The sequence below is a fragment of the Crocuta crocuta genome, unplaced genomic scaffold, assembly GCF_008692635.1.
Source record: "Crocuta crocuta isolate KB4526 unplaced genomic scaffold, BGI_CrCroc_1.0 scaffold343, whole genome shotgun sequence".
Classification (NCBI taxonomy): domain Eukaryota; kingdom Metazoa; phylum Chordata; class Mammalia; order Carnivora; family Hyaenidae; genus Crocuta; species Crocuta crocuta.
Genome location: NW_027532679.1, coordinates 3,847,657 through 3,873,470, shown reverse-complemented (window position 1 = coordinate 3,873,470; position 25,814 = coordinate 3,847,657). Strand labels below are relative to the sequence as shown.

At 41.8% G+C, this 25,814-nt stretch overlaps 1 protein-coding gene across 2 annotated transcripts in view; it reads left to right on the top strand.

The window, feature by feature from the left end:
- Positions 1-25,585, top strand: part of EBF1 (EBF transcription factor 1) — a 388,391-nt gene extending 362,806 nt beyond the window's left edge. For both annotated transcript variants that reach the window (XM_077780761.1, XM_077780760.1), the window contains exons 10-14: positions 8,319-8,384; positions 9,373-9,550; positions 10,195-10,374; positions 14,147-14,341; positions 23,248-25,585. In XM_077780761.1, coding sequence (XP_077636887.1) covers positions 8,319-8,384; positions 9,373-9,550; positions 10,195-10,374; positions 14,147-14,341; positions 23,248-23,279 — 651 coding nt within the window. In that variant the 3' untranslated portion in view covers positions 23,280-25,585. The remainder of the gene's footprint in view (positions 1-8,318; positions 8,385-9,372; positions 9,551-10,194; positions 10,375-14,146; positions 14,342-23,247) is intronic.
- Positions 25,586-25,814: the final 229 nt, after the last annotated feature.

The following is a 25,814-nucleotide window of genomic DNA, read 5'->3' as shown; positions in this document are numbered from 1 at the left end:
TACATATAATAACCGATGATGTTTGACAATTTAAGAAGCAAAGCAAACTATATTTTTGCTTCCCTTAGATATCCTTAAAGTACAACATAGATCCAACATGCGTATATCACTTAGTCAAGTTTAACTACACGTACTTGTCCAAATACATAAATATACACTGTGTGTACACACACCCCAAACACATAGACATATACATACATAGGTATGGCAGTAAATTTCTCTGTTTACTCAGCGGTCCTTTGACTTTCAAACTAGATATTTATTCTGCTTTGCCCTAGGGAAAGGGAAGCCACAACCGAAAGACAAAGAGAAACAGAAGTAGTTAATTTTCGGCTTTTGTGTTTCTAAGAGCCCAGGCCTTGGTGACTTAAAAGATTTTCAAGGGTAATTTTGACTCTAGGCAGTTTTTGTTTCATGTGCTGACTTTACAACCTACCCCTGAAAAAGGCACCTCTGTCCATAGCCTTCTCTTTAAGCAGAGACTTTTATCCTGATCAGAAAGTCGATTTCCAAGGCCACTCAGCAGGACCTAACCCAGAGCGTCGGTCTTAAACCAGTACAATGAATTGGAATAAGAAGCGCCGGCCAGAGGTTACCAAGTTCAGCTCTGTACCTCCAAGCAGGTCATATTCACAAGGGTGCAGACACCATTTTTCACTGTATTTGTGGCGGGAAGCACCCCAGGCTCCCATTCACCAATTACCATGACACCATTTAGAAGAGAATGCCAGGAGACCAAAAAGAGGGGGAAAAGCCATTGTCATAACTCTTCTCAGGAATACCTGGTTTCACAATTTATACTTAACTGCTGACACTTGAAAAGTCGAACATTTTGGTAAAATGAATCAAGCTATAATGTTTCTTTTATGAGATCCCCTTGCAGGAAAGGGAGGTTTGGCACCTTGTGGAGACCAAGCTTAGTTATCCATCATAGTAGTCAGCTGTCCTAGCCAGCTTCTCAGAGGTCACGCAATCGAACCAACAGCTCTTACAACTATATTATTGCTTACGGAACAGTAATTGAGGCACCAGATAAAAATTACCTGGTCTAATAGGCAGCGAACAATTTTCACTCAATAAAATTATAAGCCAAATCATTCATTTCATAACACTCTGGCTAATTTATTTGTTGACCTTTTATTATCCATAGCTCTTCAGTAGTATTAACTGCAACTCAGACAAAATCTCTTGTTCATTTCACTTTCATTGATTTTTTTTTCCATTGAGGCAATAACGGCTGCTTGAAAACAGCCTTTTTCTTTCCACTGTAAAAGTCAATCATGTAAGTTAGTATGTCTTACGTTGGTATAGCTGCCTTAGCTTACAACCTACTTTAATTTCATGTGATTTGAGAAGTCTTCGGTACCATGTTTGCAACAAAGGCAAAGCTTTCCGGTGTGCCTCTAGCCACATGGCATGATGATTCATAATAATACGTTTGAGAAGGAAGGGGGCTCTCATCTAATCTGAACATAAAATCAACTTTAAAATCAGAGAAGGTTCAGAAGTCCCCCCCACATTTTCTTTAGACTGGACTAGAATGACTTCGATGCCTCTTGTATTCATAGCAGTAGACCGTTTCAGATTGTTTAATTCCTTTGTCCTGGAAATTTCTGAAGATTTTAATTGTGGCTTGAATTTTATTTTTCTTTATAGACTATGGGCAGTGCGCATGTGCTAGAACATTCAGTAAGCTTCAGCTGAAGCTCCTTATATAATAAAATACTGTGAAGTCTTTAGAATGCAAGGTTGTAAAATATAATTGTTACACATTTGGCATTTTATGCCTCCCTAGAAATAACCAGTTGCTACCTACACCTCATCTATGCTCCTCCTTTCCATTTCAATTTACTCTAAAGTGGTCCTTAGCCGTAATGAGAATGCCCCTTTCAAGAGAGACATGTTTAATTATATCGATGCTAGGTGTAAGTGACTCTTCTCAGTCATAGGGCTTCTGAGTAAAGAGTGCTTAAAGTGTGGCATGAAAGGTTTCTAATGTTCTGTGGTAAGCTCTATTTCGAGTTCATATTACCAGAAAAATGAAAAATTTGAGGAATGTCTCAGAGGATCGGAAACTAAACAGTGCTCAAGTATTATTTTGGTTTGTTTTATTCCTTCCCTCATTGCCCTCATTATATGATTTTTTAGAATGCGAAGTCTACCATTGTGGAATTTTCCGTTTGGCTGAATAAACATGAAGGAAGTTGGGATCTAAAACTACCCTCCACAGAAATTACCTCTCAATGCAACTAGTATTTATTGTTTCGTACATCCAGCTCTGCGGGAAATGGGCTGTGAGAAACTTCCAATCAATTTTTCGACTTTCGGGTTTTCCAGTCAGTGTCACCTAGACTTTCAGACGGAAATGGGGAAAGAGCTAGAACTTAGAGGCTCGTGAGCTGAGTATACTGTTCAAAATCTGGACCCTTTGGTAAACTCTAGAGTAAGGAGGCAAATGAAATTATTGCCGATTTCATTGATAGATGCTTATCGCCTCTAAATCAGGAGGGACTTGCCATTTCACTCCATTTTGTGTTGCTGATATTTGGGCCCATTGCATCTTGAATCCCCTGATAGAGCAAAAGAAGATTGGTGATAAATGGGCGTCAGGAAAATGTGCAGTGACAGAAAAGTATTGTACTTCTTTGTCAGGAATCACCCAAGTTCAGCCTGACTTTGTAGGTTAGCTTCTGTTTTCTTCTACATCCTGCAAAACATTTCCCACTTGAAGGAGCATAAAGCCAAGCAGATTGTCCACCCCAATTTCTAAAGTATCCCTGGGCCTTAATTTTCTAAGGGGGTTCCCAGAGTCTCAAAATCTGATTCTAAAATTTGAAGTTAGTGTTGTGTTAGTAAATGGACATTCCTATGACTTTATGAGCTGAAATATATGCTCTGAGTGAAGGAAAGTTCAGGCCATATCCCCTGCTCATCTGGGTTTGAATTACTCAAAACATTGAATTGGATTTATAAAGGGACTCCATATTGGACAGTTAGACAACCTTCCACTTCACCCTGGAAGGCTAGACATGGACAGTTAATATGAGCTTTTTACCTACATATTTGAGGGCAGACACTGAAGAGAAGATTCACATGAAAAGGGAATAATCCTTAGAGATTTTGCTGTCATGAACCCAAAAGAGAGATACATTAGCCATATCTGCATATCAGACATGATATGCCTGGTTCCCAAGACTGTGCGAATACTAAGTATTTCTAAGGGTGTAAGAGAACAGTTAATAAAAGGCTGATGTATATCAAGACCAACCCCATGTTGCTAACAGCCTATAACTTGAGATAATGTCTGTACCCAACATGATTCATTATATTAATCACAAAATTAAAATGTAAGCACAAGCCAGCAGGAGTAAAAGAGCAGATTCATAAAAGAAAAAAAAGTGGCATAAAAAACCCCCACAGTGATCAAGACTTGACCTTAGGGAATTTATATATTGGATTAAGAGGTCTGGAGCCAAATAGAGCACCAAATTTAAATCTTGTGCTTTTATAAGCCATGCCAAATATATGCCCTTGTCATTTCATCGTATAAATTAAGCATGTACTTTTAAAAACCAGTAACTATCTTAGAATAAACTTTTCAACACGAATTTCTCAAGGCCTGTGGTTTGCTGAACATTGTGCTAGGGGCTTAGAGAAGATGATCAGATATTCATGACCTCAAAGGGCCTACAGTCTAATTGTAGAGAGTGAAGACTAGCATAGTTAAAATCAGAGCAAAAGGACCCCGCAGCATTTACTTCTGTGCTGTGCTGGATGGAACAGCCAGCACTACTTTTCAGAGTTAGAATAAGAGAGATTAGAAGCTGCAGTGAAGGTGGAATCAGTTCTGATAGAACAGTATAAATCTCAAGAGCACAGGCTCTGATGTCTGACACCTGAGGCTGAAATCCTTGCTCAGCCAATTGTCAGTTGTGTGGACTCAGGGAAAGTTGGCTGACCTCTCTGAGCCTTAGTTTTCTCATCTGCCAAATGGTGGTATGGACAGTACCCTAAGATGCTCTCTGTGAAGACTGGGTAAGTTAATGTTCCACTTTGAATAAACAACATTAGTTTCATCATTTCCAACCGCCCCCCTTCATTATCAAGCTTTGGAGGATGAGAAGGCATTATAAATGGGCACAGTATGAATCCAGCATTCCAGACAAAAGAAAGGCAAAAGAGTGAAGGTCTGGAGATGGGAAAGAGCCAATGTTTTGCTTCTAGGCTGGGGAGGACTAGCCAGACCAGAATAGAGAGGAGTTATTCATGTGTGTAGGGAGAGAAGATTGGATATAGAAGGTAGGATCAGATGATGGGGAGTATCTCTTGTAACCCTCATAGAACCCTGTACCTTAATTCTGGGAAGATAATGTGCCTTGAAAAGTATTGGAGAGTAGTATCAGTTTGTTGACTGCTGGGAAACAAGAAGTTCAAAAACTATTTGCTAGTTGATGGGGTTGCAACATAAGAAATAAAGATAAATCTTCCCTCTGTCTTTGCATCCCATTCAGCATCTTTATTATAAATGCTGCAAAACATAAGTAAAAACCCATAACAGTTAGGCTTGAGCTGTTTCTTGGAGTTGAGTCTCCCTGATGTTTCTGTAGACTTTTAATAGCTTATCCCCTTTTTTCTTTGCAGACCCCGCTCACGGTATCATCAACCAATTGTCATAATAGGACAGGGGAAGCCAGGTTTTAACTGTGAGAGAAAATAGATCAGTGAAAGTTGTTCTTTTTAAGGCATAAACATCTTTTGTTTCTTTAAAAGAGAAGAGATCCAAGGCCTTGAAAAGAAAAATAGTCTGACTCAGGATGTAGATTGGAGAACAAGCATTAGCTTTATAAGGAAACTCTGGGGCTTTTCAATATTTTGGATACTAGTATTTATCTTCTTTATTCCCCAATGGGATATGTTTTTAAATCTAAGGATAGGATTAATTATCTTAGAAGAATCTAATCTCTATCTTCATGTTTTAAACTGCAAGCAGGGAGATGTTTTAAACATTATGAAAAGAAGAGAAAATCTCTCCTGACAAATAAATGCCTTGAAAAATTAGATATTAGTACTAGTCAAATGTTCTTTCTTTTCAGAAATATTAAAATTGCATGTTAGAATGGAAGGAGCCTTATACTATACTCCCTCCTAATGCCACAAAAAATAAGACTTTAGGAACAATTTCCGAGACAAAAGATTATATGAAACATCTAGCTCTTCCCCTTATGGGAAATTTCTTTTTTTTTTTTTTTTAACATCCCAGGCTCAATCATTTCCTAATGTGAAATTACAGATTTTTCAAATTACCATATAAAACTGCGAAAAAATTACACTTGTGACCACAGAAGAGATAGCATACACTATCAATTTGATTTTAAAAGGCATACATCTTTTATACTACCTGTCATTTTTATAATGCCTTTTACAAATTTAATCAATACATTTTAACATTCTATATACTTTAAGTGCAATATACAATAAATATTCAAGTTTCATCTTAAACATGCTTTAGCCTTTAAATTGTTAAAACTGCAGTGCCCTTTCAATCTACTTACATAATGTCATAAAATATACATTTCAAGGTAAATGAAGTCAGCTACTTCAATTTAGTCCCTCAAACTGGTAGTAAATGAGAGGTTAACACTATGGTGCCAAACCCATTATTGAGTAAATTTAGCACCTTGGACAGCTCTGTAAAATCTTTATTGCTTTCCTGACCTGCTCGTCATGTTCTGTCTGTGTGTTCAGTGGCTCTCAGCTCTGATTGAAAGGCAATATATTAGATCCCCAACACAAACACGCTTGGGGGCTAGTTCACTGGGAGCGTAATGACATGGAGGTGAGAGCAATTTTCTGGTCACCAAAATCCAAGCACCTTGCAGGTCCATTGCACTAACTCAGAGGACCCAGAAATTTCCTTTCTCCTTCCCATTTGCAGAAATAACTAATAGAAGCTGAATCACAATGGCAAAGCTGAACCAAATGTAGACTCTCCCTTAAATCCCAAAGTCCATCCTGCAGTGAAGGACATTTTAAATTGGGCAAGATATCATTTAAGGAAATCACTTTCAGGGCAAGAAACCCAGGTTCACTGTGCACAAGACTGCTGGTCTGAAGTGCTGCAGGGCTGACGACCACCTATGGCAGTGTGCCTAGTGGGAAAGCATAACCCAGCTCCATGGACAGAAGAATGCAACTTTATAAAGCAAGATTCACATGTCTCATTTTCAAAGGATTAAATGGTGATGAGAGTTCTGAGTATTGAATAAGCAGAAAAAGAAACAACTAGATTATGTCATTGAAAAACCTTTATCATCAAAACTATGTGAGAGTAGACTGTATAGCATATGCTGGTAGCTGGAATTTTTTCAGGTTTATAAAAACTTCAAAGATCTTGGAGTTTATTTTGAACTTCCCTCCTCCCTGGTTCATGTAATTAATTAAAATAAGCACTGCTCTGAGTCCTCAGTGATAGCGTTCCAAGATTGAAATTCACAAGTGCAGTTTCCAACTGTACCTCATCTTGTTTTTTTCCTAAAATGAAAAGAAAGAAAAATACCTTCTCTGCCAAATCCAAACACTGGCATAAATATTTATTTGAAGAAATAAATGAACATAGACCCAGAGAAGTCAAATCTTAGTAAATAAACTAACTTGATCCTGTTTTGTTTTAATCTTTCCTAAGAGCCATGAGGTTTTAGTGAAAGCAGCACAGGCCGAATTTGATATGGGGATAGGGTTTAGTGTGTCCATACCGTAGTAAATTATTAACTGGTGTGGTCAGACAATACTACAAACAAAAAATGGTAAATTATCTTGTAGCTTGCATTAAAAAAATAAAGAAATTATTTCAGATGTATTGATTCAAACCCCATTGATTATATAATGCTTTTCATTCCTTATATAAAAAAGAACTAAACTATTTTACAAATGGGGTCTAGCAGCTTAAGGCAAGCATAAATGTTTATTGAGAACTGAAAACCCCTCTATCTCATTTTTGAATTTAGGACATTATATATGTCATAAGTAGTTACTGCAGTATGACAACTATTTTATCTTATATTGTAGAAAATTTAAAATTGAAAAATGTTAATATGTATCTAAAAGCTTGTCATTTCAAGAGTTGCTCAAGGATTTTTGAAGAGGCTATGGTGACATCAAAATGAATGTAATTATATCCCTATTTTCTGATCAGCATCTACAATATATGAAAATCGAACAGCACTGCTTTTCCATGCAGAAATCTATTGTGTGAAATATTTAAAGTTAAACTTTTTCTTGAAACTTTACCCATAGCAAAAAAAAAAAAAAAGTAAACATATCTTCTTGCAAATCGCCTCTGAGAATCATGCCATGCCTGTATGTTTGGCTCTCTGGTAAGCCTCCATTTTACAAGCCTAACTTTCCTCTTCATATTCCAGTTTAAATGAATATGAAGAAAATTAGGGCAAAATGAAGAGAGAGTGACTTCTTTCGGTTGAATGAAAAGAATTACCACCACACACACTTTTGTAAAATGTGCTATTTATTAGAAACAAGCATACAAGCTAAATATGGAAGCCTACCTAAATGAAAAGAGGGAAACATTTTTCTTCGACTGGAATGAAAAGCAGAGCCTGTATCTAGGATGAGAATGAATGAGCAAATGGGGAAAATGATAAACAATACTGAAATAGCAAAGAATTGCTGTAAAAGAATCAGACTGTGCCAGTCATGAAAATTGGTGCAGAGGGAGCTTCCAGGGGGCAGGAGAACCCTTTTGTAAGAGCCTCTGACAAACAGTGCATTGCCTCAGAATGTGAGTTTACTCCATCACTCCCTTATGTCATGGCTCTGCCACACAAGGGAGATAAACAAAAGAAGTTTAATGCTACATGCTTCTAGTAGCCAAAGATTGATTGGAAATCCCTCGAAAATGACCTGTCTGATAAGGTCATGGTTCCTGGAATAAGCAATTAAGTACTAAATAAACACATCTTAGGGATTCATAACATGCACTGAATGACATCGATTGTAGTAATCTAGTAAATGACCTCGCAATTGTTTTCAGCAATAAACATATGAGTGCTTTATCGTGCCTATGGCAGACTACTGAGTGATGTATTTTATCCTGCAGTACCAGTGATGCTCACCTTTTGACTCAATTAAGTGTGTATGTGAACAGGGATAAATTGGTGATTTAACACCATTCTGGGGTTTCTCAAGCTACTGCCTTTAAAACACTGTGTTGGCAAAGTATGGCCAGAGGGGACTAGATCGTGTGGAGAGATTAGGACAAGTGGCCTTCACTCAGAGGATTGTATCTCCTTTTCTCTTGACAGGAAGTAATACTCAAAAGGGCTGCAGACCTGGTGGAAGCACTGTATGGGATGCCGCACAACAACCAGGTGAGCGTGACTGGGTCTCGAACTGTGTGGCCTGCCATGTTCAGTTGAAGATCTCGGATTCCTTATTGTGTTGAAAAAGGACGGAAAACATAAAAACCACTTGCATGAGTTCTGTGTCATCCAGACATAAGATATAAGGCTATTCACTTCTTCTGTCTTATTTTGTAAATCTTGTATTACCTTTTCAATGGAATCATTTTCCTTATGAGAATAGGTACTCCATTTAAAACGAATCTTCCGTGGGAATGTACTTCATAATTGAGGAAGAGAGTTACCAGTGTTTTATTTTATTCCTCTCAGGTTTTCAAGGAGGAAAAGAGGGTTTAATTTCCTCTCCTAAAAAGAAAGATAAGGCCTGACTATAATTGTCTGCTTCTATTCACAGAGCAACTCCATGTATATGATTCATATTGCTCTAGAAACTAGGAGTCTGAGCAATCATTCACTCCTTTTCTGTGTATCATTTGAATCAGTGTCAAGGGGACACAGTTCCACTAATACTCAGGGACACAGGTAGCTATCTACAGCCTGCCCTTAGCTTTAGCAGTGGGGAGGAGTTGTAGCCTGTGTGTTTGTGTGTGTGTGTGTGTGTGTGTGTGTGTGCGTGTACCACCAGAGTTCCTGTGTGTTATTGGCTGGGGAGGGAAACCCCATGATGCTGTCACATGCAGGGTAGTAGTATGGAGGGATGGGGCTAAGACAATGGCCTTTCAAAGTCAGTCAAGGTCATGCAGCCCAGCTCTATCTTTAATAGGTGAGGGTCCTTATGTGAGCTCCTGGCCTCTCTCTGAGCCTCAGTCCTCCATTTGCAATATGGGCCTGTGAAGATGAGACTCATCCCAGGTTTGCTACGAGGCTACAGAAGTTGATGCAGTTAGAGCATGGAAGCCCCGAGCACCGTGCCTGCCATGTAATAAGCATTGGGAAAATGGTTCTCCCGGGAGTATGACTAAGGGTAGCTGAAGGGGACATTCCTTTTACTTTGCAGGAAATTATTCTGAAGAGGGCAGCTGACATCGCAGAGGCTCTGTACAGTGTCCCCCGCAACCACAGCCAGCTCCCAGCCCTCACTAACACCTCGGTCCACGCAGGAATGATGGGCGTGAATTCCTTCAGTGGACAACTGGCTGTGAATGTCTCGGAGGCGTCACAGGCCACCAATCAGGGTCAGGAGCCTGTTCTTCTCCCTCCCCATTTCCCTGCCCCTTCCCAACCTCGGGCTGCTCCCCACCCCGCACCCCCACTGCTTATTTGGCACAAAACAATTTTTACTTAAAAACATCTTTTTCCAAAAGGGGAGATTCCTAGTTTTTGTGTATCAGGTACTACTGTAGAATTTGGGTTATAGCCATCACAGCTGGCAGTCTGGTCCTGGGGGCTAGAAAGGACGCATGCATTTAGCCATCTCTCCATTTGACTTTTCACCATAAACCATGAATGACAGATCGCAAAGAGGGTTGGAATTAAAGTTCTGAGGGGCCAAAGCACATCATCCTCACCCAGGGAATAGGAACCTGTTAACTCCAGGGTACATCTCTTAGATTGGGATTTATTTCTGCTCCAAAATGATAATTTATAGGCCCTGCATTGCCACTTCTCACGGCCCTGCTAAGTATTTATGATCTCCTAAGAAATGTGTGCTTTGCTCGCTTCCCATTTTAATCACAGAGCTAGCACCACCAACCCATGCACATGAATCACCCAACCCCTTCCCTCTGGGACGCAGCAGCAGGGCAAGAAACAGAGCCCTTCCTTTCCCGAGTCTTCCAGGATTGCCACCCTCATCCCCGGTTTTGCCCCCACCCCTCAGGTTTCACCCGCAACTCAAGCAGCGTGTCACCACACGGGTACGTGCCGAGCACCACCCCCCAGCAGACCAACTATAACTCCGTCACCACGAGCATGAACGGATACGGCACTGCCGCCATGTCCAATTTGGGCGGCTCTCCAACCTTCCTCAACGGCTCGGCTGCCAACTCACCCTACGCCAGTAAGTAGAGATGTGTGGCCTGCGCTTCTGTGCCTTGTGGCTCCATTAACTGGGCGTCATGCTTTGTGGCCCACTGTGTGGCCCACTGTGCAGTTCTCCTCAGTCATGGGACCCCCCTCCAGGCACCGACCCGGGTGATGCTCTGAGAGGCACCATTGTCTCCCGCAGAACTCTCTGCCCTCCCTTGCTCACCTTCTTCATCCCAAAGTCGCCCTCTTTGTCAGAACTTTGCTGCAGCCCAAAGCAGCAGTGTGATGTCATCGCCAGAACCCAAGCTTCGAGTCCTGTCGGAGATGAGTTTGACTCCTGCTTCCACCGGTTACTGACCGGTGGCCCAGGGCAAATTCTCTCCTCTCCAAGCCTCAGTTTTCTCGTCTGCAAAATGGCGAAGGAACTAATACTCATCCCATACAGTTGTTGTAAGATGAAATCATGCATGTAATGAGCTTGTGCTGATGCCTGGCCCACAAGAGGCGCATTCAATAAACCTAAAAAATCATGATGGAATGATCATACTAAGTGGTGCTGCTAGTGTAGCATAGTCACAGTAGTCTAAAACTTAAAATCTTTCCCTTGAGGAATATTACTCCTTTTTTTTTTAAATGCTTGGAATTTTTTCTCCTTTGTGCTTGATGTATACTAAAAACAAACAAATAACAACAACCGACAAAAAAAAACCCACTTTATTTTTTCCAAAAATATGGCAAGATGAAAAAAATATGCATACACAAGAAATTTTTTGCATGCCACGTCCTTCCTTGTCTTAAAGAAGTTTAACCTAAAGAATCTTTTGGTGCAACATTTAGATTGTGTCTATAGAACCTCAGGGAACTTGCATCTTTACATATAAAATGTCCTGGGCTGTGTTTCTACAATCTCTTGATCTGCCTCTGAGGATTTTTACACAGATAACCAAGTTTATCTTGGACAGTCTGGGTAACTCTTCCGTTTTGTAAAATGAGGCCAAACTCTTAGACATTTGTGGAATGATAGAAGATGTGTTGTTAAATGAAAGAATATTTGTGATTTTTTTAAAAGAAGAGTCTTGGCTAAAAAAAAAAAAAAACCCTAAAAACCATGCTATGTCTAATAGTGGAAATGTGGAGGGATCTAATCCTTTGAAAAAAGAAAGATCATTCTTGGCCTTTGAGAGTGGCTATTTCTGAAAGTAATACTTAGAGCCTTTTATTTTCTGGGTGAATTTTTATGCTCTGTGTGTGCTGAATTTTATATTTCCACTTAATCTGTTTGGAATCAGCAGCTTTTTGAACATTTGTAATTTCCCCAAATAATCTGCATACATTCTGTCTGCCTACTCAAGAGTCCATGTTTGGGACCAGTTTCACATCGGGTTTTGATTCATCGAAAGATTGTTTCTCATAGATCTATCATTTCAGTGTTCCCCCATCTATTCAATCAGAAAATGTTTCAGTCATGACCTGAAAATTAAAAGGTGGCATTCTTAATTAAATCAATAAACTAATTGCTATATGGTAGCAATTCAATTTAGGGGCTTGGATTGCTGTCCTCCCCGCCGGTGCAGATATCCAGCAACTTCAGCCCGAGATTGCATCTGTCAGACTGTGAAACTTCCAACATTTAATTTCCATTAATTGATTTCCTCAGTGCTCACAAATATAGTATTAAATTCTCAAATAGGCTCTCAGATGGGACGGTTTTATCTGCATAAATGCAAATAAAACAATAAACACAAAGCCCAGCTGATTTGAATTTTTGCCTCCATAATATTTAATTATTCATAAACCACTCATGTTGAAAAATTCCAAACAGAATAAAAAATAAAATAAGACATTCCACTGGTGAACACACTTTCTGGTGTGGTGGCTGATAACTAATAACGTTATAACAAATGGGGCTGCTTGACTATATTTCACCCTTTCCTCTGTTAACCACCCCCCTCAAACTCCCCACCTCTAAATACACATAATGATCGCATTTGCCAAGGAGATTAATTGCCTTCCTCAGTGAACCAGCAGGATTTCAAGTCTACGAATATTTAAAAATCAAACCTCCAGTGCAGGAGTTTTGCAATTTAAATGGGTGTTATTATTGAGCGTATTTTCACATTTACAAATCCTAAGAGATGTATAAAAATGCTGGCCTCATTAAAAGAAAAAGTACAGTTTAGAAAATGTTTGTGAAAACTCTGAGGATGGCAGCTCTGTGTTCTGCTCCGTAAAGCATTCAGCGCGTTTGGATGGTATAGTGCTGAGGGCTGATTACAAGGGGTCATTTCCCCCTGATGGCAATTGCTGCCTATTTCCGATTTGATTCCCGCTTCTCTAACTTTACACAGCCAATAGGCCAAGGGAAGGGCAGCCACCCACACAACATTTTAGTCTCTGGGGGGCTAATAGGAAAGGAGCCTTTTCCCCTGGTGATCTGTTTCCTTTGCAGGGTGGTGTAGTAGAAAGGACACTGAATTTGGCTTCACCACATTCTAGCTATGGCCTTTGGGCGTGTCGCTACACTATTTTCTGAGTCTCAGCTTGGTCGGCTTGCTCAGGTATAAAAAGGATGTAAAACACCCCAACTTAAGATTACTTTGAGAGTGACATAAGATGAAAACGACATGAAGATTCTTGTGAATGATAAAGCAATATGTAATGTTGATTACATAACATGAAAAATAATACAGTAGAAGGAAGTACTTAGAATTTCAATGAAATGCTTGAAAATCACTGGGCAGGATTCATACTTTTCCCCAGGAGACGGAGGAAATAGAAGGTGAGTGTATGAAAACACTGGTCTTGAGTGGAGAGAGCTCACTCTGTGCCAAATCTGTCTCCTGAAGTAACCATGAGACTATTAGCAGCTAGCTAAATATGGATGGCCAGGCTGAAAGGACGGTGGTTGGTAGAGAATGTGCATCTACCAAACTCATATCTCCAAGCAACTAGGCTTTCTCCCTCTCTGAATTGCCAAAATTCTCCCATCATCGATAATCCACATCCCCACTACTACTAGACTGTGAGTATTTGCATAAAGCTCCTATCCTACTACCTATTTATTCACAAGCATTCATGTACAGCTCCATGGGGGATAGAAAGAATTTGGAACTTCGGCTTATAGTTTTGCATTATCCACAAATGTTGCTTGTGGCAGTCTGTTTATTCCCATTGCCTCCCACCTACCTGTGTCTGTGTTGTGAAGCATTCAGGCATGGTCATTATCCTTAAGGAGCTTGTAACTTCATGGGGAGAACAGGGACACATACACACCACCATCTGCCAGTGCCTTAAGTTAGAATCCTGGCATTGCCTTCTACACACCCTTCTTCCTCACATCTCTCATTTCATCGGTGACCACACTGTCTCAGGCTGGCCTCCTCCTGCCTCTTATATTCCCAGCCACTTTGTTAGAACCTTAGTTTAGGCCCCACCTGGAATGCTTCTTTCGACTCCTCCTCCATGCAGCCTTCTTTGGTTCTCTTCCTTGCCTCTGCAGAGTTGGCAGGCTCACCTCTGTCATTATTGTGTGCTACTCTATCCTTAATAAGAGCACTTTTTTTTTTCCTGGCCTGGGGTGCCCCAGTGTGTAGCACACGGCCCAGCACATAGTAGGCCCACAATAGATACCAACAATGAAAGGTAACACGTGCCAAGTACCAAGTGATGAAAACAGACAAGATCCTGAGAGTTCAGAAAGGATCATGCTGGCAGGGTGGCCTGAGCAGGGTGGCTGGAAGAAGGGCCTCATCTCGAGATGCCAGCAGAGGCACTGATTTCTCCTTTCCCATTGCCCCACTCAGTCGTGCCATCCAGTCCCACCATGGCCTCCTCCACAAGCCTCCCCTCCAACTGCAGCAGCTCCTCGGGCATCTTCTCCTTCTCACCAGCCAACATGGTCTCAGCCGTGAAACAGAAGAGTGCTTTTGCGCCAGTCGTCAGACCCCAGACCTCCCCGCCTCCCACCTGCACCAGCACCAATGGGAACAGCCTGCAAGGTAAGCCCCACCCAGGCCAACAGAATGCCCAGACTTCACCCTCCCAGGGCCCAAAGCCGATGCGTCACTGGTGTGAGGGGATCAGCCTTGGGCCAGCCTGCTTCTCTCTGCCCTCCTTTCTTTTGTTCTTTTGTGTTCACTGTCCTTGGCCCTGGGCCCTGGCCCCCTAGCCCCATGTATCTCTCCTCTACTGGAGTTGCCTGAGCAGTTCTCTTTCAACTCCAGCAATTCTGCTCAGGCCCGGGATTTGCTTGAGAATACTGTTTCCACTTACTAATGTCATCATTTCTCTTTTCTCCTCTTTCATTCCCTGTGGTCGCCATAATCAGACCAGTCTTTTGTGGACTCTAGCAAGTTCTCCACTGCAGGGTCTCTCCCGGGACTGGCATTCTCCTGAAGTAGGTCACTCAACCTTCCCTTCCTGTTGCCTGTGTCAGAGTGAACGTGTGTGGGGTTGATCATGGGGAGTGGGTGAGCCATGGCCTGACCAGAGTCCTGAGGTTAGAGCATTATAGACCAGAGGCCCAATACTGAATACTGAGAACAGATCCCCCAAAATGTGACTGGAGTATTCTGGGTCATATTAAAATTGTTCAGTTTTGGTCCCCATCATGGAATATGGGAAATAAGAGTCACCAAGAATTGAGATGATCTCTCTATTCATTGAAGGGGGGGAACCCACCTTTTAAAAAAGGATCCACTGTGTCTTACATTTTTGTTGTGTTCTGGTACCGTTGAGCTGCACAAGTTCATTCATCCCTCATAGCAGGCACATGTGTTGGGCATTCAAAGCCCCTACTTAATAGATCAGAAAACTCAAGGTTAGGGAAATTATGAAATTGCTTGATTTCTGGCAGTATTGTGTGGCCGAAGCTGGCTTCAAACTCAGGCTCCAAAATTCATCTCCTCTTTCCATCTCCCAAGCACTTTATTACTCAGAGGGGGTAAAAAGGATGCATCCGAGATTCCTAAGGCATCGCAGGGAAATAAGATCAATAAAATAATCAGCTGCCATTTATTTAGCACTGAACCTTGTGTCAGGCGCTGTGCTAAGCACTGAGCATGCTTTATCTTACTTAATCCTAACAACTTCCTGGTGAAATATGAGGATATTATGATCTCCATTGTACAGATGATAAAACTGAAACTTAAGGAGAGTAAACACCTGCCTGAAGACACAGCCCATAAATGGTGGAGATGAATATAAACCCCAGCTGAGTCTGCACCCCTAACCCCTAGCCTACACAGCTCCCCACAGTGCTTTCCTTCATTGGTTGTCATGCCTTCTTCACTGATGGAGGTCAGCCATGGGAGTCGAGAGGGGTCAGGAGGGTGGCACACCCATCTGGGATTTCTCAGCCCTGTTTCTTACCTATATGTATATTATGTATATGTATGTTATGTGTATTTGTATTATTTATGTTATTTATACAGAGTATCCATGTGCTGGGTACTGAAGGCTTTATATTGATATAATCTTATATTGATTTTTCCAAAGACACTATGAAGTCAGTACTTCTCCCTTTATATAAGTGGGTAAATCCAGGCCCAGTTTGCTCAAGGTCACATAGTTATAACTAACATAGCCAAAATTGAGCCCAAACTGTGTGACTCCAGAGCTTCTAATCACTCTGCCTTTCTGACTCCATACAGGCTCTGCTAAACATTCTTCAGAAACCTGCTGGCAAATCTGCCCAGCACAGCCAAAGTCATGCCCAGTAAAACATGCTGGTGTCCCTCCCTTGAACATGCATTGGCAAAGCCATCTTGGAGGGCAGAGGAAAAGAATCTGACTGTGGAACGACATTTCAGACAGCATTATTCACAGTGGGTCATGGCCACCCCTACAAAGGGGAGCTACCCATTCATACAAACCTGACTCTTTTTCAGCTAAAAATAATGCTCTGTCACCCTCAGTACACCTCTCCTGGAAAACTAAGGATATAATCCTTAAGTATAACTTCTAGTTTAAATAAGGATAAAACATATGAAAGCAGAAATCAGCCATTCTTGAATTGCTTATCACAACCCTCATTAAACATAGATTTGATATCAAAATAAGATATAATGGGATTTGTAATCAGCAGCTGACAGGTGGTGGTTGAGAGGAAAAGGCCCATAGTTCTTGGAGGGTCAGGATCTGTTATCACTGGCCAGCAGTGACCTAAGCAGGTAACCCTTATGCGAGACCAGGTCTCTTCCTGCCTTGTGGACCAAGCAGAGAGCAGGGAAGGACTGAAAACAGGGACTCAGTCCAGACTGCAGAATGTCCTGGACTTGGGGGACATCTTTCTGGTAGTGTCTGTATGGCGGGAGGTGTATGCGTGTGCGCACACACATGCACACATGCACACATGCATCACAGGTGCTCTTAAGTAACAACGAAATGGCATCAAGACAGGGTCCCATACAGAGTTTGTTCATTTGGTATCTAGGGCATTCCTAATCCAAGTCTGCACAGGTTCCCAAAGTACAGAGACTGTTCCCCTTGTTCTGACAAGCAGCCGAATCGCCATCTCTCTGTCCCATTTCTCACTCAAGGCTGCACAGTGGCGAGGGTTTGAGGTGAAATTCAGGGCCACACTTTGTGCTGGATTTGCTGTTGTGAATGACATTGCCCTTTCGTTCTAATTGAGCATGTGTCCAGCAGACTCTTTCTGCTGCTTTTTTCTCCCAATACAGTCACGTACCAAACATCCCTACCTTTGAGGAGTGGCAGGGGAGGAAGTATTAGTAGATAGATTAAAGTCAAATTAACTGACACAATTTTCTTCTCAGCTGTCGTGTCCTTCTTCCTGCCCACTACTCTCCCAACCACCCCGCTTCCCAGGGCCCGCGTGCCTGGAATTGCTCCTTGACCCTCTGTCCACAGTGCCTGTGGCCTGACGGGCGCCGCACCACCAAGAAACTCCCGCCTGAGGTCTCCAAATCTCCTCTGACAAAAGGGACACTGGGGTGTGTGCTCCTAGACCTGTAACTGGAGAATGACCTCATCGTTAGCTTTCTAAACTCTGCTCTTCTGTGGAGAAAGGGCATAGACGGGTTACAAAACGGGGGTGGTGAGAGCCATCCTCCTCCTCCTTTTCATTGTTATAGCAATTTCATTTGGACCCACCTAGTTCGGAACTGTGATCATTAAGCCAGGGCAAGTGAAGAAAAGAAGAGTTGGTTAAGCAACTGGACCAAAATAAACAAGATCGGAGGTGACATGTTTAGGCTCTTGAGGGTTTTATTTATTTATTTTTTAATGTTTATTTTTGAGAGAGAGAGAGACCAACAGAGTGTGAGCCAGGCAGGGGCAGAGAGAGAGAGAGGGAGACACAGAATACAAAGCAGGCTCCAGGCTCCAAGCTGTCAGCACAGAATCCGATGTGGGGTTCAAACTCACGAACTGTAAGATCATGACCTGAGCTGAAGTCAGGACCCTTAACCATCTGAGCCACCCAGGTGCCCCTGTTGAGGGTTTTAAAGACCTGTGTTCTTCTAACTACCATGCTACTGATTGTACTGTCTGTGTGTGTGTGTGTGTGTGTGTGTGTGTGTGTGCGTGTGTTTTCTTTTTGCCAATTTCTTAAAGGCCTTTTCCCAGCAGCCCTGTCAGGGCCTCCTCTAGTGACCGTGTGAATGTTTATTCCCCAACGAACATGCATTGCAGTCTTCCATGATGGTGATGACAATGGTCACAGTTACTGACGTGGGTGAGGGGAGGCTTGTTCGCAGCCCGACTTCTGCATTAATATCAGGTATTCTTCCCAGCCACCCTTGGTGTAGGCTGCTCCTTGTCCTCATTCTACAGACGCAGAAACCAAGCCTTAGAGCCAACATGGCTCATCCAGAGTTACACAGCTAGCAGACTGGAAGAGCCTGGGGTTAACACCCGGCAGACCGATTTGCTGTGTAAGCCCCTATGCTATGTGGCCATACTATAGTGAAGCCACTGGGTGAGGACCGTGTGGACTACAGAATCCTGACCTTAAAATCTTTCCCTGGGTAAAGGAAACAACACCACAGTAAAGCAGGCAGATCTGTCTGGGAGAGGCAGGGCACCCACCTGTGGAAGTTCAGAGGAAGGAAATATCAGGGAGAATTCAGAACAGCCTCATGGAGAAGGGTGCCATTGAGCTGGACTTTGGAGAAGGGGCAAGGGGGACTCAGGCAGAGGGAGTTGGGGAGGGGACATCATGTTAGGCAGAGGATTAAAGATAATTGGAGCCAAAGAGTAATGTGCAGTAACCAGCAAGCCACCCAGCATCCTGGGCCCAGGGACCCAGAAGTAAGGATGAGGTTGAGCAGGGAAGTTATAAACTCCATTCTTTACAAAGATTTTATAATTCACAGTTCCTACTGCAATTCCAACTGGCTTTCTTTACCAGGTAGATAAAACCTTGGACACCTTGCCATAAGCCTGAGAAATATTTTTTAGGATACAGCAAATCTTATCTCAGCACTTCTGGGGTCTCAGAAGATTTACTGTTAAAAAAGTTCAAACGTTGTGGTCAAGCAAACCTAGAAAGTGGTGCTTCCTGAATCCCTGTCTTGGAAAGCCACAATGTACCTAAGTTTATTAAAAGCTCTGAGACATCCTGCAGTTAAACAACAACAAAAAATAGTGTTCTATTTAGTGCTTTAAACTTATTTGCAGGGCACCTGGGTGGCTCAGTCGGTTGAGCGTCCGACTTCAGCTCAGGTCATGATCTCATTCATGGTTTCGAGGCCCACATTGGGCTCTGTGCTGGCAGCTCAGAGCCTGGAGTCTGCTTCAGATTCTGTGTCTCCCCTTCTCTCTACCTCTCCCTGCTCAAGCTCGGTCTCTCTCTCTCTCTCAAAACAAATAAATGTTAAAAATTTTTAAAAAAACTTATTTGCCCAGAGAACCCTTTTCCAAATGTTAAGACCAATTAATATCCCATGAAAAACTTTGGAAAAACGTGGTTATATTTTGGATTTAAAGAGAAAATGCAGAGACATCTTCTTCCCTTCCTATCTGGGTTAAGTCATTGATGAATACTGATCCTGACTCCCCAGGTGTGTCTGTTTTCATAGGTCAAAGGTTTGAGTGACCCACTCTGACCAGCCATTGTCCTGGAGAGGTCCTCTCCCTTCCCCTAAAGCTTATGCTCCCTGGAGCATGGCTTCTGTGCAATTTCAGGCCTCAGAGGACTTCATTAATCAAGAGAGAGGCAGCCCCAAGGAGGCTGTCAACATGCGATTGGACCTCCCCCCAGTGTAGTGATTTTAAACCCTAACCATGTCCTGGACAGCTCTGCAGTGAAAAATTAAAAACAAAAAACCAGAGTGATTTCACAAAAATTATACCCACGCACTGAATTTTTCTTTCCACATCTTATTATAGCTCAGGCTGGGCAGCCCTACCTGACTCTAGATATCTTGCAGTCCCACAGCGATCTCGTGGAATTGTCATTTGCTCCGTGTACATGCTCAATTTGTGCAAGATATTCCCCCTATTCTGTTCTTGATTAGCTCATGATTCCTACACATGTGGTGGTTCGAGGAAGATCACATTCCACTCTCACTCCAAACTCTCCCAGTTCTGCAAAACTTTGCATTTTGTCTTCGTTCTTATCAAAATGTGAAAGCCATAATGAAAAATGCGTGGGCTTGCAAACCAATAGTTTTCGGAGCTTCTGTCAGAGAACATGGTCACCCTGCTGCTGGGGAAAATGGCGGGCCTGATGATGTCGGTCTGATGATGTCGTGTGTTGTGTGGCATGTGTTACTCCCTGACACTGTTGTGTCCTCATGGAAATCTTCATGGGCCCCACTTGGGCGAGTCGGTGTGCCAACGGCTTTTCTGGAACATTTCAAACACCCCATCCCTCTCACCCACATAAGTAATCTTGACGATTGCATCACAGACACAGGACAAACAGCCCCTGTAAGCCCAGGAGCTTCCCTGCAGTCATGCAGTGGGATTACTTTACGAAAAGGTCTCTTCAGAGGTAGAGCAGCTCACAGACTACAAACGGTGATCCTTTCCTAAAACTTATTCATCAAGAGGTGTTCTGCATCTGGAGTTTAGGAAGTCACAGATGAGCCTGGGGTGCCGTGAACCCAGTGTCACGTGCAGAGTGCTGGGTGCAGGGATCTCTTCTTCTGGAGAGAGACTCCGTGGCGTCCACCAGACTCTAAGAGAAATCTGAGGTCCAGCACAGGCGAGGTAGGGAAGCAAGGACAGACCAGGTCTCCCCTTAGATGCTCTCCAATATGCCTGTTTGTTTTTAATTTTAATTATTTGCTAACATATATAAACTGGACTGTTTTGTGTTTTAAAACATTCAGATCTCCATCTCCTCTTGAAAGAATCTAGAAGAGCTGGTGGCTGTGAGCAGGCATTTCTGCACAGCAGCTTTGGGGAAGCCCACTCTAAAAAAGGCGTGCCCTTGCCAGTCACCTCGGTCCCTACCAGGGCACATGGCTCACTTAGTTCCCAATCGGGGCCCCCAGGGCGCTGGAGTCTGCAACCCCTGTCATCCAGATTAAGAAGCACTGTTAGCTGTGGACTAGCACATCAGTTAGCTTTGCTTTATAACTTTTAATGGGGCCCTAGTGGGGGTTTAATCTAATTAATCTAGCACACTATTCAGGTACAAACACTGCTAGATCTTTATTTTCTTTTTCTTCTGGCCATCCAGAATTTGATTAAAAAAAAAAACAAAACTGATGTTTTCAGGGCCCAATTAATAAACGTTAGCCAAGCCCCACCGACCAAATCAGCAGGCAGTTTGTCAGTTCTCTGCTTTGCTTTACATCATATTGACGCTGCCCGAACTACCTGGCTGTGTCATAGGGGACCACCCTTTAATGCCAGGCATGCAGAGTAGATTTTGGTGGAAGGTGAAAGTAAGATTTGCTTCTCTTGCCAGAGGCTTGGAACTCCCACAGAAAGACCTGTCTTTAATAAGGGTGCTGGGACCCACCTCCAGCCTGGATGAAAGACCCTTAGGGAGGCCGAGCCACACTGAGCTGTCACCTCGCACAGACCCTCCGCCCCCTTTCCTTTGGAGCTACAGCATCTTGAAGTTTCAAGTTAAGGCTTGGGTTGAAAATCTGATCTCCCTGTTCCAGTCAGATCTAGGGCTCACTTGAATCTTAGGGGGACTACTTTTGCAACTGATCTCGAATCTTTGGGGGTTTAAGTTGGTCTGCATTTGGCAAGAGACGCTTCCTGTTTCTAAGAAAAATGGCTTAGGAGGGCTTACGAAAAAGACTCCGGGAGCTTTTGGACTGCAGAACAGCTCTTGCAAAACAACATTTGGATGATTTACGTGTATATGAATCAGAAACATGTGGATTAAATTTCCCTGTGAATACAGATGGGTTTAAAAATTAACGGAAAAAGTGTTTGGCAAAAAATACATTTTTTAATTGAATTTACCATGTTGGGTGGGGGAGGGGAAACCGGAGGGGTGTGGTGTGGGGGCTGCAGGGCTCAGAGCCTCACCTAGCCTCCTCCCTGTGTCTGCGCCAGGACTTGTGGTCATTGGGGTTTGCTTTAAAAAAGGCATATTCTTCTGGACATGAGAGTTGGGACACGAAGAGAACCACTTCCTAGGCTCGGTCATCACTGAGAAGGACATCAAATTAAATTTAGAATTGCCAATCAAAAGAAAGCAAAGACTTTCTCTCTCATCTTTGGAAGCAAAAGATGGCTGCCCCTCGCTTCTAATACACCCATCTCTCTTACCCCAACATATTTCAAAGTTGCCATACTGTTTTAACTTTCTTATAGACATCCCTTTATTCCTCATGCTCATCATATGAGGTATGCTGTATGGGGCGGTGTCTATTTGACGTAAGAGGAAACACAGCCCAGAGATGTTAAACCAGTAGCATGAGGTCACAGAGCTAGTTTGGCGCCAGAAAGGATGGGTTAAAAGTAATAGGAGCTAACCTATATGAGGTCTGCAGTAGGGGCTGATGCTGGGCCAACCACCTCACATATGTTATTTTATTTAAATCTCCAACAACCCTAAAAATATCGCTGCCCTTACAAATACCATTAACTACATTTTCTAGCTGAGGAAGCAGAGGTTCAAGGGAACAAGTAACTGCCTCTGAGAGATGTACTCAGAAAGCAGGAAAGCCAGAGGGAGAACACTGGCCTATCGGATTCCATGCTTTTCTAAATACCACTGTGTGCGGGCTTCTAACTCGGAACACTTCGAAAGATTTTTTGATTACCCCAAACTGATTTCGTTTCCCCCAGGATCTCGCTCCAGCTTTCCTAGGCTATAATTTTCTAGGAACGTGGTCAGACCATTCCAGAACCTTGAGTGAAGCAGCAGTATAGGAGACATGCTGCAGGTTCATGCAAACCCGTCTTCCCTCCTCCCGCACACTTTCTCCCAGCTTCCTACTCCCTGCAGAACAAGGCCTGGGGTGGCTGGCTCTTCCTTCTCCCGGGTACGAGGGCTGAAATGTAGGCATTCAGATTGCTGTTCTAGGATTCAGTCTTTGCCAATACAGAGCACAGAGCCGTGGGATGAACTGACTTTTTATTTTATATTATAGAACTCATGGGGAGGGGCAAAAAGAGTGACAAATTGAAAATTCTCACTAGTTTGCAAAGTTTGGGGCTGCAACTTGCCCAGCGGTATTTAAACTCTGCAACTTTCCAGTTACGTTTTAACATTGAAATCAGATTTGGATGGATGTTTAGCATCTTCTGTTCTGTTAAAGACACACTCACAGGCTGACATATTATCATTTTTAATAAAGTACATGTATATTTTATAACAAAAACTCATTCCAGGGAAGATGAGAGCACATTTGTGACTAATATTCAACCAACATAGTGGTGTGTGGGTGTTTTTTCCCATCACTTTTTTTTTCTCAGTGAAAATTTTGGATGCAAAACCATTGACTTTTGTCTTCTTTTTCCACAGCGATATCTGGCATGATCGTTCCTCCCATGTGAAAGAATTGCCTTGAAGAATTTTATTAATGAAGAGGTTGGATTCTGCTACAGAGAGTAATCTGATACAAGTCCCCAAGTGGAACTTTTAACTCAGGCCTTTTTAAGAGGAATCACAATAACTGCAGATTTTTAAACAAACAATATCACCGACCTTGCAAATACTGAAATTGGAAGGGATCTGCAAGTGCAGAGTGTTGGTTAAAAGTTGTACCTCCCAAGTATTTGGGGGATATATTTATTCTGTGTTGATAAAAGCAAATCCACTTTTCTTTTTCTTTCTTTTTTTTTTTTAAGCTTAACTCTGCAATCATTTGTCTTTTATAAACCATAAAGCTGTATACAAGGGACACTATAAATAAGACTCCATGTTTTAATTTATGATGTTTTTAAAGCTGTGTAAAGGGAGAATGAAGTGGTGATATTTACAAAAAAAGTTAAAAAAAAAGAAAAAAAGAAAAAAGAAAAAAAAAAAGCTTGTATGGGACAGAATAGGAATGCCAGTTAGATTTTTTAGAAAACTAAGGGTCGGCTTTTGCGCCTTAAAGCATATCAATGGTAGTTAGCTCAGACAGTGCATTTTCAATATCTAACTTAACATGCCATCCCTTAGCAGTGCAAGCTTATTTATCTCTTTTGTATTGTTGTCTTAAGTAACTGTGTAAATAAATGCAGCCTGGAAAGTTAAAAAGTGATGTAAGTGATCACATTTTCCCCTTCTACTCAAAAATCCAGTGCCTCTAGACAGATTGTTAAAACTGCATATTTAAACCTGATATAATTCTCTCTTTTACTTGTGTCAACTTCTTCCGAAGCCAATGGCCTCTGGAGAGCTTGATGGCACACAGACTGTGTGAGAATCCCCTACGAGACTGCACGGAACAGGGTCCAGGCACAGAACTAGAATTCCATATTATGCCCTCCAGTCATCAAGCCAAATCCCACTCACATGCCGCCATTTGCAAGTTTAGAGTTTACTCCTCCTACATGCTGACTTCATACCAACCCTCCAAAAGCTGACAAAAGCAACATGGCAGGTATTTCGGATTTCCCATTTGAGATGACACCTCTATGGGTGACCCTCACCATTTGTAACATAATAGATTCGAGGGACAGGTTAAGTGCTTTGGAATTCAGAGTAAAAGGAAACTGGGAGAAAGGAGAAGGTTGAGAGCTCCAGAACATAGTTCTCTGTTCTGTGGAATTTTCGCTCTCATCATCTGGGAAGTGTTCTTAAAAGTAAGAATAAATAGCAAAGACGCAGCAAAGCTCTGAGGATGCGTTTGCCTGATATTTTTTTCTTTGCTGTTGTGTTTTGTATGTAGTTATAAATACTGTAGATTTTTTTGTGATTTTTGCCAAAGTCGTCGTTCTATTTATACATTTTAATGTCTTAAGACAGTTTTTCAATATCACAAAAAGATTTTACTGCATATTTTGCAAAGAAAAAAAAGCTCACTACCTTTAGCTTGCACATACTTGCAAAGTTAATTAAAAGGCTTTTTGTTTTAAAGGGGATTTTGTAAAATATCCATATAAATAATGTATTTATCTTTGGAATTTGTACATTGCTTTCCCCTTCTTCCTTTTCCTCCCACTCCCAGTTTATTTTATTGTGTACGTTTGCTATGTGAAAAGTGCGTATTTGTTTGGTCACCTACAGTGGTATTAGCTGTTTCAATGTGATTTTTAAACATTTCATTTATAGTTATTTTTAGTTTTGTTTTAAACCATGCTTCAATTTTTTTTAATTTCCACCCAAAAGCCATTGTCTATTTTTGTATTATTTGTAAGTTAAGAAGTTTTTTCCAATATATGGCAAAAAAAAAAATAGTAGCATATTATTCTTGTAGCGTTTAGTTCTGTAGATTAAAAAATGTATCCTTTGCTTTGGAAGCTTACAAAAAAAAAACCACAAAAACAAAAACCCTGATGCTGTTTTACTCTATTAATATGCATGGAATCTCTCCCTTTGGAGTGACGCATTTTGTGCATTGAATTTCGGGGAGAAACTTCATAGAAATCAATGAACATACTTTCTTTCTTAAGTCTGCTTGTATATTTCCTCTGTCTTTCACATAAATATAAACCAGCAGATTGGATGCCTTAACAATGCAAATCATATTCATTTCACTTGTACATTGTAACTGTGCACCAGAACTGTCAGTCATCACTAACATTCTAAGAAAAAAGAAAAAGAAAAAAGAAAAAAAAAAACAAAGAAATGGAAAAGCACAAAAGAACTGTTTTGTTACCTTAAGACAATGTAACTTTTTCTAGTAGAGCAAGAAATTTACAACAATGCTGCAACTGTGNGAAGGTGAGAAATAATAATAATGATGATTAATAATAATAAAAAAACTGGAAAATGTAAGCAAGGTGGACGCATTGCTTCTCGGTACTCAGAAAGGTTGTCTGAATTCGTGTGGTAAGCGCTGGCCTGAAGATGTATACAATTTAAAGCCATATTTTGTCTGGTGAGCCCCTTAACTGTTTGTGAAGGAACGGTCAGCCGGTGAGGTGTCCGGCTCAGACCCT